The 19,203-nt window shown below is 36.9% G+C and overlaps 1 protein-coding gene across 5 annotated transcripts; it reads right to left on the bottom strand.

The window, feature by feature from the left end:
• Nucleotides 1-124: 124 nt before the first annotated feature.
• Nucleotides 125-16,933, bottom strand: LOC149409229 (uncharacterized). Of its 5 annotated transcripts, XR_016305230.1 has the most exons (8): nucleotides 16,819-16,902; nucleotides 16,496-16,659; nucleotides 16,061-16,270; nucleotides 15,774-15,968; nucleotides 2,731-2,763; nucleotides 2,501-2,556; nucleotides 421-639; nucleotides 125-304 (listed from the first exon to the last, which is right to left on the bottom strand). XR_016305230.1 is itself a non-coding variant. In XM_089650024.1 (6 exons), exons 2-6 carry the CDS (start codon nucleotides 16,205-16,207, stop codon nucleotides 570-572), a joined length of 501 nt encoding a protein of 166 aa, XP_089506150.1. In that variant the 5' UTR covers nucleotides 16,208-16,270; nucleotides 16,496-16,933; the 3' UTR covers nucleotides 321-569. The 5 variants fall into 5 exon arrangements, 1 of the variants encoding a protein (XP_089506150.1); XM_089650024.1 differs by lacking the exon at nucleotides 125-304 and having other exon boundaries at nucleotides 321-639; nucleotides 16,496-16,933; XR_016305233.1 differs by lacking the exons at nucleotides 2,501-2,556; nucleotides 2,731-2,763; nucleotides 15,774-15,968; ... (1 more) ...; nucleotides 16,496-16,659; nucleotides 16,819-16,902 and adding an exon at nucleotides 1,741-2,494 and having other exon boundaries at nucleotides 421-981.
• Between the last annotated feature and the right edge of the window lie 2,270 nt (nucleotides 16,934-19,203).

The raw sequence follows: 19,203 nt of genomic DNA on the forward strand, positions 1-19,203 counted from the left end.
TTAGGGAAAAATTAAACTTTCCACATGTTCTGGGATGCATCGATTGCACCCACATCGCCATCGTCACCCCTTCCAGACACGAGGAGCAGTACAAAAACCACAAAGGATTTTATTCGCTGAATGTTCAAGTGGTAAATATTTTTTCAGAAATAAAACAGCCGGATTGTTGTTTTCAAATTTTATTGAAGGTTTTTTATGTTTGATAAACAGGTCTGCGATGCTACGTTGAAAATATTGAGCATCAACACACGCTTCCCGGGTACTGTCCATGACCAATTCATTTGGAATAATAGTTTAGTCAAAACTGAAATGAACAGACTATACAATCAGAGAGTTGGGACATATTTCTTGCTAGGTATGTATTTCAACAACTCATTTAAAAAAAAGGCAAAAAAATCATAATTTAGTAGTTATATGTACCTATTATAATGGGTGTTTTGTTTCAATCAGGCGATTCTGGATATACACTCGAGCCTTATCTGATGACACCAATATTGAATGCAGTCGAGGGGAGTGCCCAATACAGATACACAAAGGCGCACTGTGAGGCGAGATGTTCCGTAGAACGCCTATTTGGGGCATGGAAGGCTATATTCCGTTGCCTCAGGAAAGACAGAGTTCTCCATTATGAGCCCGATGCTGCTGGTCAAATAATTATTACTTGTGCTATACTATACAACATGATGAAGCACTATAAGTCAGTTTCCTTGTTGAATTATATGCATTTAAAAAAGTAAGGCAACAGTACAAAATATTAATAAATTGTTCTCTATTTTCAGATTAACAGACGATTATAATGATAATGTAGAGTTAAGAGAGGTTGAGCTGCTGCACCAGCCTGAAGATGTCAGCAGGGTTGTTGCAGCCCGCAGAGTGAGAGACGAACTAGTGCGAAAGTACTTCTCCCACGAATGATAATATATTAAACAAGGAAACTGACTTATAGTGCTTCATCATGTTCAAACATTGTATCGTATGTACCTACATTGTAAAAAACAATTCACGCCTCACAGAGTCATTGCAAGAGTTTGAAGAACTGCTACTAATCAAGTATACATATATGCAAAGCGCTGCATGCAATATTTCTCAAAAAGAACTTCAATAGTACTTTAAAACATTGTATTGTATGTACCGACACTGTAAAAACTATTCACGCCTCACAGAAACATTGCAAGAGTTTGAAGAACTGCTACTAATCAAGTATACATATATGCAAAGCGCTGCATGCAATGTTTCTCAAAAAGAACTTCAATAGTAGTTTAAAACATTGTATTGTATGTACCTACATTGTAAAAACAATTCACGCCTCACAGAGCCATTGCAAGAGTTTGAAGAACTGCTACTAATCAAGTACATATTCATATATGCAAAGCGCTGCATGCAATATTTCACAACAAGTACTTCAAAAGTACTTTAAAACATTGTATTGTATGTAACTACATTGTAAAAACAATTCACGCCTCACAGAGACATTGCAAGAGTTTGAAGAACTGCTACTAATCAAGTACATATTCATATATGCAAAGCGCTGCATGCAATATTTCACAACAAGTACTTCAAAAGTACTTTAAAACATTGTATTGTATGTACCTACATTGTAAAAACAATTCACGCCTCACAGAGACATTGCAAGAGTTTGAAGAACTGCTACTAATCAAGTATACATATATACAAAGCGCTGCATGCAATATTTCTCAAAAAGTACTTCAATAGTAGTTTAAAACATTGTATTGTATGTACCTACATTGTAAAAACAATTCACGCCTCACAGAGACATTGCGAGAGTTTGAAGAACTGCTACTAATCAAGTATACATATATGCAAAGCGCTGCATGCAATATTTCTCAAAAAGAACTTCAATACATAGTACTTTAAAACATTGTATTGTATGTACCTACATTGTAAAAACAATTCACGCCTCACAGAGACATTGCAAGAGTTTGAAGAACTGCTACTAATCAAGTATATGTATATGCAAAGTGCTGCATGCAATATTACACAACAAGTACTTTAAAATATTGTATTGTATATATCTAAATTGTAAAAAAATGACATTTGTTGTTGAGTTTCACTTTTTCATAAGAAACATAAAAATTATGAACATACAAAACGTTAATAAAAATAAAAATTTAACACACAAAGTATACAAAAAACTTATTATTTTGAAAATTATAAAAACTAATCGTATTCATCCTCCGACTCCAACTTCAACGTATAGTTGGGAGAGTTAGCAAATGATGTTGACGGTTGTTTCGATGGTTGAGTTTGTCTAGAATTAGAAATGTTTTATTAGAGATCTCATTCATTCTACTTTCATCGTACCTCCTAGCTGGACTGCTTGCCTCTCCAAGGAAAATTGTTAATAATCGTGTTCCATCCCTTGTGAACATACTTCGCAATCTCTCAAGTGACATATTAAATAATGCAATATTTAATTTAATTTGTTCAGTTTTGTACAAATGTTTTTAAAAGCCTGTATAGATGTATAGCAAATAAATACCTCGCCAAATGTTGTTGGAGTAAACAAACCCTTTCACGTTCCACTGCCGTGTATCTCTGAAACAAGAGATGATAATTCATTAATTTACTTACTTAATTTACCTTCTATAGTAAATTAGTTATTAGTGCCAGTGAGACGAGACCAGAAAAGCACCATGTCTATGTAGACACTGTATCTTGCCCGGTCTCGGGGTGCCCTGACAAATAATTACAAAAAGGAACAGGAAATACCTCAAAAATGTCAGCAAATCGATCCATTGAACTCTGAAATGATAAATAACAACTCATTAATTTAATTTAAATGTTATGTACCAATGCAACCCATGCTATCATTTGTTATCATTGTTATCAATATTCTTGTGCATGCGTAGTTATTACAACAATCAGTTGGACCCTATTAATAATAAGTAAATATTTGTAACAACTAGTTAGTTGGAACCTAGCAATCAATAAGTACATATAGATTGCAATAAACCTAATTGGACCCTATTAATCAATAAGTACATAGTTATAAGAACAATATTGTTAGTTCTAATATTAGATAATTATTTATTATATAAGAGAAATATAGAGAAGAAGCACCAGAGTGAACATTGTAGCCGGACCAGACAGTATCGCTGTCCGTGCATTCCTGTAACGTAATACCGATAAATAAACTATATACAGAATTTATACCGAGTACTGAATTAACATTGACAATCACCTACCGGACCCTAACATTAAAGTGGTGTCAGAAGCGGGATCCTCGAAAAAATATTTCCTGAAAGATTGAGGAACTCTAACAGGGTTTAACGGTACAATTGGTGAAATTGTTAATTCACAAGGAAGCGAATTGAGACAAGGGACTTCTACGGCACATTAAACCGACAGGAACGTCAAATTAAAGAAGAACACATAAAATCTCCGTCTTCTGCTGAAGCTGCTGGAAAATCTCCGTCTTCTGCTGAAGCTGTTGGAAAATCTCCGTCTTCTGCTGAAGCTGCTGGAAAATCTCCGTCTTCTGCTGAAGCTGTTGGAAAATCTCCGTCTTCTGCTGAAGCTGCTGGAAAATCTCCGTCTTCTGCTGAAGCTGTTGGAAAATCTCCGTCTTCTGCTGAAGCTGCTGGAAAATCTCCGTCTTCTGCTGAAGCTGCTGGAAAATCTCCGTCTTCTGCTGAAGCTGTTGGAAAATCTCCGTCTTCTCCTGAAGCTGCTGGAAAATCTCCGTCTTCTGCTGAAGCTGTTGGAAAATCTCCGTCTTCTGCTGAAGCTGCTGGAAAATCTCCGTCTTCTGCTGAAGCTGTTGGAAAACCTCCGTCTTCTGCTGAAGCTGTTGGAAAATCTCCGTCTTCTGCTGAAGCTGCTGGAAAATCTCCGTCTTCTGCTGAAGCTGCTGGAAAATCTCCGTCTTCTGCTGAAGCTGCTGGAAAATCTCCGTCTTCTGCTGAAGCTGTTGGAAAATCTCCGTCTTCTGCTGAAGCTGCTGGAAAATCTCCGTCTTCTGCTGAAGCTGTTGGAAAATCTCCGTCTTCTGCTGAAGCTGCTGGAAAATCTCCGTCTTCTGCTGAAGCTGTTGGAAAATCTCCGTCTTCTGCTGAAGCTGCTGGAAAATCTCCGTCTTCTGCTGAAGCTGTTGGAAAATCTCCGTCTTCTGCTGAAGCTGTTGGAAAATCTCCGTCTTCTGCTGAAGCTGCTGGAAAATCTCCGTCTTCTGCTGAAGCTGCTGGAAAATCTCCGTCTTCTGCTGAAGCTGCTGGAAAATCTCCGTCTTCTGCTGAAGCTGTTGGAAAATCTCCGTCTTCTGCTGAAGCTGCTGGAAAATCTCCGTCTTCTGCTGAAGCTGTTGGAAAATCTCCGTCTTCTGCTGAAGCTGCTGGAAAATCTCCGTCTTCTGCTGAAGCTGTTGGAAAATCTCCGTCTTCTGCTGAAGCTGTTGGAAAATCTCCGTCTTCTGCTGAAGCTGCTGGAAAATCTCCGTCTTCTGCTGAATCTGCCGGAAAATCTCCGTCTTCTTCTGAAGCTGCCGGAAAATCTCCGTCTTCTGCTTGAGCTGCCGAAGTGCTGGATGCTGGAAGCTGATTACTTCATAATGTCATTTTTTATGTAAGTTCCTTAAATATTCCTTACCCATTCTATTCGAAATCCTATTTTTCCTGTAATATAACTTAATTTCATCTCTCTTGCCATTCAATTCTGCTCACTCTCCTTTTTCGTCTTTTACAATTATTCACACTAACACTAATTACACAAAATGCCGCCTAAAACAGACACTATTAAACCAGAAAATATTTCTCTAAGTTTTTTAACTAAACTCATACGTACTTTTGACGGTGATACAGACCAATTACCCACTTTTATAAAAAATTGTGACTATGCATACAAGCTTGCGAACGATGACCAAAAAGACATAATTTTCACTTACATTCAAACCCAAGTTATTGGTAAGGCAGACTTAATTACATCTTGTAGATCACTCGAAACATGGGAAGCATATAAATCATTTTTAATCGAAAATTTCACTGAAAATAAAAGTTTTTCACAAATAGCTCTCGAATTACAATCTTGTACTCAAAATCGTAACGAGTCAATTACATGTTTCACTCAAAGAATCGATAAATGCTACAGTAATCTAATCAGAGTAATTAAAGCAGAAACATCAAATCCTACTGAATTAATTGGAAAAAACGCTATGGTAAAACAGATGGCCCTCCACCAATTTCTTGTTGGCGTAAATTCTAATTACAGTATTGTGATACGCGGTCAAAACCCTAAATCTTTTGAAGAAGCTTCGTACCTTGCACTCAACGAAGAAAAAATAATTCAGTACAAAAATCCTAAAAATCCTGTAATTAGCAATACAACCATAAATAAGGTCAATAAAATAACATGCACTTACTGCCAAAAAATCGGTCATAATTCGTATAATTGTTTCAAAAATCCCCAGAATAAACACAAATCTATAAACCATCTTAACACGAACAATGACGAATCTTTAAAAAGAAGCGAATATTCAAAAACGTGTAATTATTGCAAAAAAAAAGGTCATGTCATATCGGAATGTCGAAAAAGAAAATATAATAATCAAAACAAAGGCCAAAATCATGCAACCTCCTCTTCCAATCATTTAAACTCCGGGAATTCCGACCGGACTGCCACGTCGCGGAATATCAACCACATCAAGGCAGAATCCTTAATATTAATGAGTCAACTCCACATATCAAAATCACGTGTCCAAATTCCATTAATCCAAATAATTGTCTGAACCTTCTATTGGACACCGGTGCCGACATCTCTTTGATCAAACTCTCATCTATACAGAGAGACGTTCCGTTCCTGTAGATGAATCAATCAAACTAAATCTCAGAGGTGTAAATAATTCTAATGATCCTACACTAACTCTCGGCATCGTCAAACTCGAATTAAAATTCAATGCAAAAAAATATTACCACAAAATTCATATAATTCCTGAATCAACCAACGTCCCATTAGATGGATTGCTTGGCAATGATTTCCTACGTCGTGTTCGCGCACATATCAACTACGAATCCAATTCTTTACAATTCCATGGTCAACATATTCCTATTTATCACAAAATCGACGCGGGTCAATCTAAATCAATATCTAACTCATTTAAAATTGAACCGCGCACCGAAACTCTTATTGAATTTCATGTTCAAAATCCAGAGATCGAAGAAGGTCTCGTTCCTGAAGTCGAAATACTTGAAGGTGTTTATTTATCTAAATCAATAGCTAAAGTCAATACAAATTGCAAGGCTCTAGCTACCATATTGAATACAACCGAAAGGTCTGTAAAAATCCAAGCACTCAGTCTCTTCCTCGAACCATTCGAAAAATCTAAATCAAGTTTGTTAAATCAAAATACATTTACAAATAATAAAAACATATTCAAATTCAAATCATCATCAAACAATGGGGCTGAACGTGAACAAAATATATTAAATTCAGTTCGACTGGATCATTTAAATTCTGAAGAAAAACACTCCGTCTTATCTATAATTAAAGAATACAATAATTGTTATAATTGAACCGCGCACCGAAACTCTTATTGAATTTCATGTTCAAAATCCAGAGATCGAAGAAGGTCTCGTTCCTGAAGTCGAAATACTTGAAGGTGTTTATTTATCTAAATCAATAGCTAAAGTCAATACAAATTGCAAGGCTCTAGCTACCATATTGAATACAACCGAAAGGTCTGTAAAAATCCAAGCACTCAGTCTCTTCCTCGAACCATTCGAAAAATCTAAATCAAGTTTGTTAAATCAAAATACATTTACAAATAATAAAAACATATTCAAATTCAAATCATCATCAAACAATGGGGCTGAACGTGAACAAAATATATTAAATTCAGTTCGACTGGATCATTTAAATTCTGAAGAAAAACACTCCGTCTTATCTATAATTAAAGAATACAATAATTTATTTCATCTGGGCTCTCGGAGCAGCCTGACGCGTTTTGGTCGGTCTCGTCTTTCTTCGACAATTACAAGGGATATTTCATACATTCCGCCCTTAACTCTTTGCACGCGGCCGTATCAACTGTTGTTACGGAAAAAAGTCTATACTCACACGCGGCTGTATCAACAGTTGATACAGAAACTTTGACGACCGATATTCCAGCGCTCTTTCGTCATAAATGTATTTCTTGCTCACTTGGACATTCGTAGAACTATCACGATGCTGACATCTTGACATCTACAAGAATTTCTCAAAAATAAAAGTATTTCATAAAAAAAGATCGATAATCAAGTGCGCCTTTTAGTCCTTTAGTTTACATTTTTGTTAACGGATGGCGTTAGTACTAGTATGTCATTCAAAACTTTTCATAACTAAAAATGATAAGTGATCATGGTGTCCCACTTGTGTCTATCAACGCAGTGGCCTAAGTACACACACGCCGAGTGAATGGCGGGACCACATTCAAAAGATACGGTACGTCTTTGAATGAAATTTTATGTTTTTGTTTTTATAAACATCTAAGAGTGTTGACACACGAGGATTTGTTTTCATATAGTGGAGAATAATCTGTTCTGTCTATATAGTCCAATAAATCATGCCAGAATGCAATAATTTGATATTTAATTGCGTGCATAGGTATTTGAAAATATGTACCGCGTACGGGTATAGACAAAACGGAGCAAATTAACGCGTTCAAAAGGTTAAAAGTGTCAATAAATGTTCCTTACTGTGTTCAAATTGCTTAAGTGTACTAAAAACTAATTTTACTGTGACCAGTGTTGACGTATAACGACTTTAAGAATAGGTGACAAATAATATTGTTAATCCTAAGATGTGTGAATTCCAATGTGTATAATACGAGACCAGTGCTTTGAACATTCACCAGATGTGATCATCCCTTCGGCCCTTGCCCCTTGCCCCTCGTCCACCCGCACCAATACTGCAAACCCCGCTGTCCGACGCATACAGTGCGGTTATAGAATGTGGGCCATATGACATTGCTTAGGCCACAGAATCGTCGTTTCTCGGAATCTACCCTTAACCCGGACAAGAAGAGAGTCATTTGGCGACTCATGCAACCCCTGCCGCAACCTCCGCTCCCCACCGCTCGTGCCCTTCCGCGCGTGAAATAATGACATCGGAAATGAAGGATGAAATCGGACTGAACCCTCGCTCTTTGGTTTGCTGTCTACATGTAGTGTTTTAAAACAATTATACAGTGATAAAATATCTATTTTTAGTGGAAGTTTATTTGTTTAGTCATTCTGGAACAGTTTTTTCTTTGGTTGAGTTTAGGATTAAGTTAAATGTTATATTAAGCGTATAAATATGTATTTTTTTTTATGTGTGTAACGATATGTTAAGTTGTATAAGTAAGATGTTTATGTAGTACTTGGAAGGGAATGGCCGACAAAGATGTCGATGAGGTTCGCTATCCATCACATCGCCAACCCTTCGGTGGCGCAAAGAGGAGGACGGAACGTGATCAATGTCGAATTGGTACATGGAACATTAGAGGAGGAATGGAAAGAAAGATGAACGAACTATGTGATACAATGGTGAGCAAATGTTTGGACGTACTGTGTATAACAGAGAGTATGAAAAAGGGTAGCGGTACAATGCAGCATAATGATAGGCTCGTCATTTGGTCTGGGAGACCAGATACGGAGAGGGCTTGTCAAGGTGTTGCAGCGCTACTGTCTCCCAGAATGATTGAATGTATGTTGCAGTATGAATGTGTAAGTCCGAGAATAATGTGGATCAGATTTAAAATCGGTTTGACAAGGGTGTTTCTTGTTATTTGCTACGCCCCTGTCAATTCTGAAAGCGATGAAGTGAAAGATGATTTTTGGACTGGTGTGAATGATGTAATGAGACTAAAAAATATGAACGAAAGGATTATAATGGCAGGCGATTTGAATGGGTGGGTGGGAATTAGACGTGACGGATTTGATTCGGTCTTAGGTATGTTTGGGGATAAAAGAACGAATGACAACGGGAACAGAATACTTGAACTATGTTTAGAGTGGAACCTGTTTGTGTCGAATACTTTCTTTGATCATAAAGGTATCCACCAATATACGTGGGAAAGAGGAAATGAGAGGTCAATTATGTATTGATTTTGTAGTAGTTGACTCTAGGTTGAGAGCTGTTACCGAGGACACAAGAGTTTTCAGAGGGGCTGAGGTCGAAACTGACCACTTTCTTGTAGTGTCAAGAGTAAACCTCTTTCGCGGTTGGCGCTCTAAAGTGAAAACGGTACTAACTCCAACAAGAGTCAAAATAGAAAAACTACAAAATGATAATGTGAGAAGTAAGTATATGAATTGTGCAGAGATAAGATTGAATGCGAAGGAAATGGATGGTCTAAGCATAGACGAAACATGGAACCACATAAAAGTGTGTCTTTGTGAATCTGCTAGGGAGGTTTGTGGAATAAGTATGCAAGGTAGGAAGAAAGGTGATGCATGGTGGGATGATGAGATTAAAGCACTGGTCTCAGAGAAGAAGAAAGCATGGTTATGTCTGATTGCGGCTGGCAGTGCTTCCAGCGAAGAGAAGTATCGAGCGAAAGAAGTATATAAGGAATGTAAGAAAAAAGTAAGAGTTGGAGTGAAAGAACGAAAGAAACGCCTGGAAGAGGAAGAAGGAATGAAAATGACAAACCATTTCCAAGAAAACATTAAGTTGTTTTGGAAAGAAGTCAAAAGGTCCCGGAGTGGCCCAGAAAACGGAAGCATGAAAGTGATAAAATCAAAAGATGGAAAAATGTTGACGAATGAGGAAAAAATAAAAGAGAGATGGATGAATTATTTCGAGGAAGTCTTCGAAAGCGAAGTGAGTGACAGTAATTCCAGCGGTGAATCAGATATGAATGACGATGGAGTGAATGTTACCGAAATTAGCATGGATGAGATAGAAAGTTCGATTAAATGTATGAAGAATGGTAAGGCTGTCGGGTTTGACAATATTGCTGCTGAATATTTTAAAGGAGGTAGCCGTATAATTCTCACATGGTTGTGCAATCTTTTTAACCAATGTTTAAAGGAAGGTTACACGCCTTTAGACTGGAGAAGGGCTGTGATAATGCCATTATACAAAGGTAAAGGGTCACGTATGGAATGTGGGAATCATAGGGCTATTAGCCTGCTAAGTTCAGTTGGCAAGCTGTATGGTAGAATTTTGATTGAAAGAGTAAGAAAGGAAACAAAAGATAAAATATGGGATGTGCAAGGTGCTTTTATGAGTGGAAGGGGGTGCATGGACCAGATCTTCTCATTGCGTATGCTCACTGAGAAGTTTCTGGCAAAAAACCAGAAACTTTTCTGTGCCTTTGTAGATCTACAAAAAGCATACGACCGAGTCGACAGGAAAAAGCTATGGAAGGTGTTGTCCAAGTATGGAGTGAATACATATCTGACTCAGGCAATCGCGTCTCTGTATGAGGGAAGCGTTGCATGTGTTAGGGTAAACGGTGGTTTTACGGGGTGGTTTGATATCACAAAAGGTGTTAAACAAGGCTGCGTAATGTCACCGTGGTTATTCAATCTATACATGGATAATTGTATGCAAGAATTGAAAGAGGTGGGATTGGGCGCGAATTTGAATAATTTGAAAGTATGTTGCCTGTTGTATGCTGATGATGCGGTGCTGATTGCTAATAGTATAGAAGATCTACAGTCTCTCGTGTCTAGGATGAACGAAGTATGCATGAAGAATGAGTTAATGATGAATGTAAGTAAGTCTAAAGTAATGGTGTTTGAAAGAGAGAGTACGAAAACAGTGTGCAATATAATTGTGAATGAGGAATACTTGGAGCAGGTGGATGAGTTTGTGTATTTAGGAAGTATGTTTACGAGAGATGGGAAGGCTGACAGAGATATTGAAAGAAGGGTAAATGCAGGTAATTCCGTTAATGGAGGACTGAACGCCGTTGGCGCTAACAAAAAACTGTCCAAAGAAGCGAAGTTAGCAGTCCACAACGGAGTGCTGGTACCTACCTTGATGTATGGAAGTGAGGCATGGAACTGGCAAAGAAAGGATGAAAGTAGATTGAATGCTGTTGAAATGAGATCCCTGAGGCGTATGTGTGGTAAAACCATGTTTGATCGTGTGAGGAATGTGGAGATCCGCAAAGAGTGCAAGGCTGATGTAAGCGTAATGAGTAAGATTAAGAAAGGGACGCTTAGATGGTTTGGGCATGTAGAGCGAATGAGCGAAGATAGGAGTGTAAGGAGGATATATGATGCAAATGCGAATGGTAGCAGAAGTCGGGACGCCCGAGGAAGACATGGCACGATCAAGTGAATCAGATACTAGAGTCGGGCCATGTCAAGAGTCAGAATAATAGAAGAGTATGTATGAGACGATGTATGAATGTGAATGAGGCAAGAAGTGTGTGCCAAGACCGAGTTGTTTGGCGGTCCGTCCTCTCTGCCTACCCCTGCGGGGAAACGGCGTGATGGTTAGTTAGTTAGTTAGTTAGTTACACTCACGACAACAAACGCTGTAGAACACGAAATACATACAACCTCTGAAATCCCAATTTTTACAAAATCATACCGATATCCAGAAATTCACAAAAAAGAAGTCAACTTCCAGATCGCGAAAATGTTAGAACAAAAAATTATTAAAGAGTCGAATTCACCGTGGTCATCACCTCTGTGGGTAGTTCCTAAAAAACAGGATGCCAGCGGGAAAACTAAATGGCGTATCGTAATCGACTACAGAAAATTAAATAATATTACTATCGGCGACAGTTTTCCACTTCCAAATATTTCCGAAATACTAGATCAGATGGGGCATTCGAAATATTTCACTACATTGGATTTAGCTCAAGGTTTTTATCAAATTAATATGAAAAAAGAAGACAGTGATAAAACTGCATTTTCCACTCCACTTGGACACTATCAGTTCAATAGAATGCCAATGGGTCTAAAAAATTCGCCAAATACCTTTCAAAGGCTTATGAATAAAGTCCTAACAGGTTTACAAGGCATCAGATGTTTTGTATACCTTGATGACATCGTCATTTATGCGGATAATATTGAAAATCATTCCATTAAGCTACGCGAAGTATTTAATCGTCTACGAACGCATAATCTCAAACTACAACCAAATAAATGCGAATTTATGAGACGTGAAGTTATTTATCTAGGTCATATAATTTCAAACGATAAAGAGATGTCTCAAGGAATCGCTTTTGAAATAAAAAACCTGATAACTAATTTTAATGAAATCGCTAAATCTAAAAGCGACTTAAATGATATATTATATTCTAAATATAATAATTTCAAAATATTCCATTTGATTGCAAAAGAACATTTTTGGGATAAACCCTCATATCAAGATGTATTCAACTGCTTCAGAAAATTAAAAAATATACTAATCTCTCAAAATATTAACTCTATATCGATCCCGACATTTGGAAATGATATAAATAATTTAAACTCAAATAAAATAAAATCTATCATTTTTTACTTATTCGCTGGAACTAATATTAAAGTAACAATTTGTAAAAATAAAATTTGTAATCCAAATATTGAAGATATACCGGATATCATTAAGGAAAATCATGATTCTCCCCATTCTGGACATTCAGGTTTCCACAGAACGTATCGCCGAGTCAAAGACCGATACTCGTGGAGTCAAATGAAAAAAGTTATTCGCGATTATATTAAAAAATGTGAATCATGTCAGAAAAACAAAATATCTCGTAAACGTAACATTCAACCCATGGAAATAACTTCAACCTCGGAAAAGCCATTCGATAAAATAGCATTGGACATCGTAGGTCCATTACCTTTAACTGAAAACGGTAACAAGTACATCCTTACGTTACAAGATGATCTCAGTAAATTTTCTCAAGCATTTGCAATTCCGAATCACGAAGCCGTCACAATAGCTCATCAATTAGTCAACAATTTTATTTGTAAATTTGGAATACCTAAACAAATAATCACGGATCAAGGTAAAGATTTTACGTCCTCAATTTTAAAAGAAGTTGCAAAACTTTTCAAGATCAAACAAATTCAAACAAGCGCATATCATGCGTTAATGGTGCGTTAGAAAGGAGTCACGCTACCTTAGCTGATTACCTTAAGCACTTTATCTCCGATAAGCAAACTGATTGGGACGAATGGATAAACTTAGCAATGTTTTCATACAACACAACAACACATTCCTCAACTAAATATACCCCTCATGAATTAATTTTTGGAAATAAACCAGAATTACCAACTGCTATTATCAGAGATCCAGAATTTAAATATACTTACGAACATTATGCAGATAATCTCCAATTAAAATTAAATAAATCGTTTGAATTCGCAAGAAGTAACATAATTAAACAAAAAAATAAATCAAAGAAATTTTACGATAAGAAAAGTGTTAATAATATAACGTACAACCTAAATGATAAGGTATATTTACGAAACGAATCATCCCTAATTCACCATTCCAAAAAACTAACACCTAACTACAAAGGTCCTTATAAAATCTGTCAAATAAATTCACCAGTAAACTATACTATTTTAATAAAAAATAAAAAAGTAAAGGTACATGCAAATCGATTAAAGAGAGCTCTTGTTCCAGATTAATCACCTTACTAAAGTCTATGCCTATAGCATCTACATCTCTAAATGAATTCAGTAGCGAATATAGAAAATAATGAAAATCAGTTAATATAAATTTTCACAAATTTCAAGCTTATGCCACTGAAATTAACAAACACATGTTTGATGTCGAAATCAAACAAGACATTGAATATCATTTAGCTTCACTTACACTCATTATCACAGAATTACAAAATAAATACATGACACTCATCGACGCAATATTATTTGTCAAAGGCAATATATTACATCCATTTATTATAAGTCCTAACCAATTATCTATTGAGCTAACCAAATCTATTCCTTACCTACCAAGCTCAACATGTTACCCTGTACCTTCTGAAACAAGATATGTAAATCGATTGTTACCACTAATTAAGTTGAAATGTTTTTATCTTACATAATACAAGAATTATCTTTGTAATGTCAATTCCCTTAACCAATCATATTAATTACGAAATGTATAAACTTATATCTTTGCCAGCCAAACGACCAGATAATTATTATGTATTTATTTTACCATCTATAGATTATCTTGCTATAGCTGAAACCAAGAAATATTATTCAATAATTAATAATTTAGAATCTTGTAAAAATATCAATGAAAATAATTCAATTTGTGAACTTATCAATCCATTATATTCCATACAATTAAGACCAATATGTGAAACCCAACTTCTATTAAATAATATGACTGTCATGCCAAATAATTGCAATATTAGAATCACAAATTCAATTGACGAAGTATGGCATAAATTTGTAAACAAAAGTCAGTGGATTGTTGTACTTCCTAAACCAACTAGAATAACCATCAAATGTAATCATTCTGATCCATCCGATTTATTTCTAGCAAATATTGGAATATTATCCTTAATGTAGAATTGTAAAATATATACTAGTTCCTCTATAATTTACACAAATTTTAACAACATTAATTTAAATGACATGCTTTCATCTAAATCAATTATCCCTCAATTTAATATACTAGAAAATAATTGTTACTCAGAAACTGGAAATAAAACTATTGCTCTAGAAATTCCAGATATGTCCTCCATAATTCAGAGTCTTAATAATGAAGAGTTAAATACTGCAAGTCGCAATCTAGATGAAATGTATCTTAATATTGAAACAGAATCAAAAGTAACGCTTCATAAAATCTCTCAGAATTCATATTTCTCATACCTTTTAATGAGCATTGTCATCTTTATTTTTTATAGACTATACAAATATTATAAATCAAAAAACCAACCGAATAATTTAGACACTCCAGAGGTACCTACACTTGTTGTAACACTAGAAGACGACAACGACGCTTCAGTCAGTGGTCGACATACGCGACTTACATCGACAGTGAAGTAAGGAAAGATTGTCGAGGTCGACAATTCTTCTAAAGGGGAAGATGTTATGTACCAATGCAACCCATGCTATCATTTGTTATCATTGTTATCAATATTCTTGTGCATGCGTAGTTATAACAACAATCAGTTGGACCCTATTAATAATAAGTAAATATTTGTAACAACTAGTTAGTTGGAACCTAGCAATCAATAAGTACATATAGATTGCAATAAACCTAATTGGACCCTATTAATCAATAAGTACATAGTTATAAGAACAATATTGTTAGTTCTAATATTAGATAATTATTTATTATATAAGAGAAATATAGAGAAGAAGCACCAGAGTGAACATTGTAGCCGGACCAGACAGTATCGCTGTCCGTGCATTCCTGTAACGTAATACCGATAAATAAACTATATACAGAATTTATACCGAGTACTGAATTAACATTGACAATCACCTACCGGACCCTAACATAAATAACAATAGGTAGTCGACATACTAAAAGGAAGATTATAAATTAATTTATTCATTTTGAATTTCTCGCCAAGCTGGATTTTACATGTTTATTAATTTTTTTTAACACAAAGAATATCTAAACAAACAGAACAATAAAAACTCCACCGCGCAAAATGGAAAAATAGTACATTGGGAATAGTACAATAAATAAATGAAATAAGTCAAAGCTGGGCATTTTATTTTGTTCTACTAAGATTTAATTCTAATTTAAAAGTACAGTGCCACACTTATAAGTTGGCGGTGGCCTGAACATGAATTGACGCTATTTCTTTATATTTTAATCTGGCAACTTACACGTATAGCGCTGTATTTGAGAGTGATTCAAAGAGAAATAGGAAATACCTTAAAAATATTGGAGAATTTATTAATAGCTCCCACAAGCTCCTTGGATGATTCGTTACTAGCCTCCTGTGCCATCACCATCCGAACCCCCACATCTGGCTTGTCAGTTAGCTTCCTCTTCTTGCTCGGGCGAGAAGGGGAAGCTAACTGCGCCGTCTGTAAATCTGTGGGCCCTTCTCCAACTTCATCGGAATACTGTAAAACACACAAATAATTTTCATTGATAATGAAAGATCAACTAAATTTTGACAGAATATATTATATTAACATTTTAAGACATTAGTGACCTCAACATCCTGCATTATGAGTTCAGGTCCCTCTCCTATACAGCTTTCTGGAAGTCCGCTGCCCTCAGAACTGGCTCTGCCGATGATGTTGATGACCTTCTGTGTCAGGTCAGTTAACACCGGTATCTCGGCAGTGTTTCCAGTCATGAGGGCAGCTCGCTTGGCATCGGCGTTTTGGGCGCGCGACTTACATTTTAAGTCACGCCATGTCTGTAAAATGTAAAAATAATGTCAGGTTAAAAGTGATTTACGGTCTTATATCAAGTATGCAATTAGTGACAGGGAAGAATGGAAGAGGAGATTGGATAAAATTGCTGCAAACCAATCCCAGGATTGAAACCAGAGAGAGAGATCAAGTGTCTCGATGATAGATTATATTAGAAGGTCAGCAAAGTTTGCTGCAACCAGTTTGTATAGGTAGGTACAAATACTCACTGTTTTCCACTGCTCGGCTGACTTAGCAGGACCCAATTCTGCCAGTTGTTCCGCCAAATTCCGAACCCCGAGGTCCCACAAACCTTCCAGCGGCGAACTCCGAATGGTCAGCCATATAGCTGGTTAGCAGATCCATTTGACTGGTCGTCGACCTTACTCTCTTCCTGAAATCATAATATCAGCATTTTGAATATCTTAAAATACTGCGTATGATTGAAATATTAGTAAAAATAACTTCAAAATTTTGACACAATAGAATGTAAGTATATCTCTTTGATAATAATGGAAATTCTTTCACATAAAAAGATAAATAAATAACTTACCCAGCTACCATTGCTTGCGACATCGTAAAATATTAAAAAAACAAGGCGGTTACAATGATCAAGCTTGAAATCTGACGTTTGACGTCTGACGTCTATCCAATTCATAGACAATTCCGTCCCAGTATTGCCACTATTGCCAGCGTATATCGATTTGTATTTATTGCCTTATCGATGTCGTTAGATATATCAATAGCGTTTGATATGTCCCTAGGTATATACATGACTTGAATTCACAGAAAGACCAAAGCGAACACGTGCTCCAGCATTTGTCTCTGTGATTTTACACGCAGATGGAGGCGGCAGTTCGAATTATTAGACCTTAAGTATTTACTGAACAGTTTCACCGGTCCCGCAATAAAAAAATAGAAAGCCAACTTGGAAATACACCCATTAGTCGGCAGATTTAGCTCAAGACCCTCATCAAGTCGTAATCCGAAATGGGTGTATTGTTAAACCAGCGACCCGGCAATAAAAACCTTCGCCCAAGGCTAGGCTATATTGTAATTGTTTGAAAGCTTTGTACAAATGTCATTTTAGCATCTTTTAAAATAATAATAACGACTACGGTGAGAATGTCGATGCCAGCGCCACGGACTCAAGCAACGTACCGAAGTGGTGTAAAGCGGAACCACTTTAGTTACAGCACCCCACGACAGGCGCGCTACGGTCGCTGGATTGCGCAGCTGAAGACAGTCCCGACCAAAAACAGTCAACAATAAGTCAAGAGTACCCAGTCAGAGAGTGATCATCTCGCCCGCCCCTTGGGGCGGTCGCCGAGGAAGCTGCCCTCTCGGCAGTTCTCATCTCGCCTCAACAGCTGAAGACAGATTCCGCAACCAACAGTTGATTTTTTTTGGCACCCGACAGTCATCATCTCGCCTCCCCTTTGGGCGGCCGCCGAGGCGCCTCCGCCCAGGATGCTGCCCTCTCGGCGGTCACGATCTCGCCTAGTTCTCGACAGTTCACATTTCCGCACTCGACAGTCATCATCTTGGGAGTCATCATCCTGCTCTCCCCCTTGGAGCGGCGCCGAGGCAGCTGCCGACCAGGGAACTGCCCTAGCAGATGTTACCGTCTCGCCTCCGCCGAGAAACTTCCTGCTCTCAACCTTTGGAGCGGCGCTGAGGATATCCCTACGAGGAAGCTGCCCTCTCAGGAGTCGCCGCCTGCCGACTCCGCCCTTCGGATCCAACCCAAGTTGCCGCTTGTGTGTGTCGGTGATAAGTGCGAACGTGGAGATCCGCGGCTCCAGATAAGAACTATAATTTACAACTAGTATTAAGCTAGATTAAGATTAACCCTTCTTTATACATTTTGTTTTAAATAAATTTTTAAGAGTGTTTTGTAACTAAGTAACTTCTTTTTTTTTGTACTCGTTCCTCCTTTTCTTTAACTTGAATAGTATTAATTATTAACTCCCTTAAGTAGAGTTGTAACACGTTCTCATGCTAGGGAAGTCGTTATAAAATGGTCGGTAGATACGCTTAGCAATACGATATCGTTAAGTTCGATCGATTCTCATGCTAAGGGATCTCATTGGTGAGAACAGAAGGATTGGTTTGATCTCTCGCTCTCTACCATAATGACTCGTGTAACAGAAAGAGATGACGGAATTTTGCCGTTTGACAGTTTCAAATCATTCAAACAAAATGAGAGTGGTTTATTTATACACGCGGGTTGTCATTTTCTGCCGAAATACTATCATTTCCGTCGAAAATATTGCGTGTTAAAGTTGTTCGTGATAAAAATACAATATAAGCCAGTATAGTGTTAGCGAGTTACAAACATATTATATTCAACCTACCTACGTAAGTTCAAGTTTAAAGTGAATTAACAGTTTTAGGTTATTCGTTCGGTTTTTTGAACAATGCTTGATACTTGACATATGTCTTCCTCCACAACGTATAAATGCTATTTATTATATCGATAAACTTATTCATGTTATTGATTAGTGTTATCCTGTATTATCTTATTGTTTTGGTGAAATTAAAGATTTTTAAACATATGTAACCATGAGTTCATGAGGCTGAAAAATGTCGGAATTTTTCGTCGTACTGTCGGACAATCATGTTTTGGAAATTTTCTTCAGTGTTTTTGCAAATTTCTTGTCATTTTGGGTGTCTTCTTCTCAGATTAACATGTTTCATCTTAAGGAAATGCACTGTAAAAGTTTATTTTCTTAGTCAGATGAACCTTGCCCTTGGAAAACATTTCGACATTTTTCTGCTTCAAGGACATTTTTATTTTTATAATAGTTTTTTTGGGCTAGTGAATGAATAGAGTAGGCTGAGAGCAATTATGTTGTCTATGGTCGCATCTTTTTTTAAATGGCCTTGAGTTTTCTCTACCTTGTCTACTGCTCTGCTCCGCACGGTAGGTACTGCT

Source organism: Hesperophylax consimilis, unplaced genomic scaffold (assembly GCF_061612785.1).
Source record: "Hesperophylax consimilis isolate HC1 unplaced genomic scaffold, BYU_Hcon_1.0 scaffold_33, whole genome shotgun sequence".
NCBI lineage: Eukaryota > Metazoa > Arthropoda > Insecta > Trichoptera > Limnephilidae > Hesperophylax > Hesperophylax consimilis.

Coding starts and splice junctions, on each gene's coding strand:
- LOC149409229 (XM_089650024.1), bottom strand. CDS start 16,207: ATGACTGGAAACACTGCCGAGATACCGGTGTTAACTGACCTGACACAG. Junction 15,969..16,060: donor TCATAATGCAGGATGTTGAG/GTCACTAATGTC, acceptor TGTGTTTTACAG/TATTCCGATGAAGTTGGAGA. Junction 2,557..2,730: donor GATTTGCTGACATTTTTGAG/GTATTTCCTGTT, acceptor CTCTTGTTTCAG/AGATACACGGCAGTGGAACG.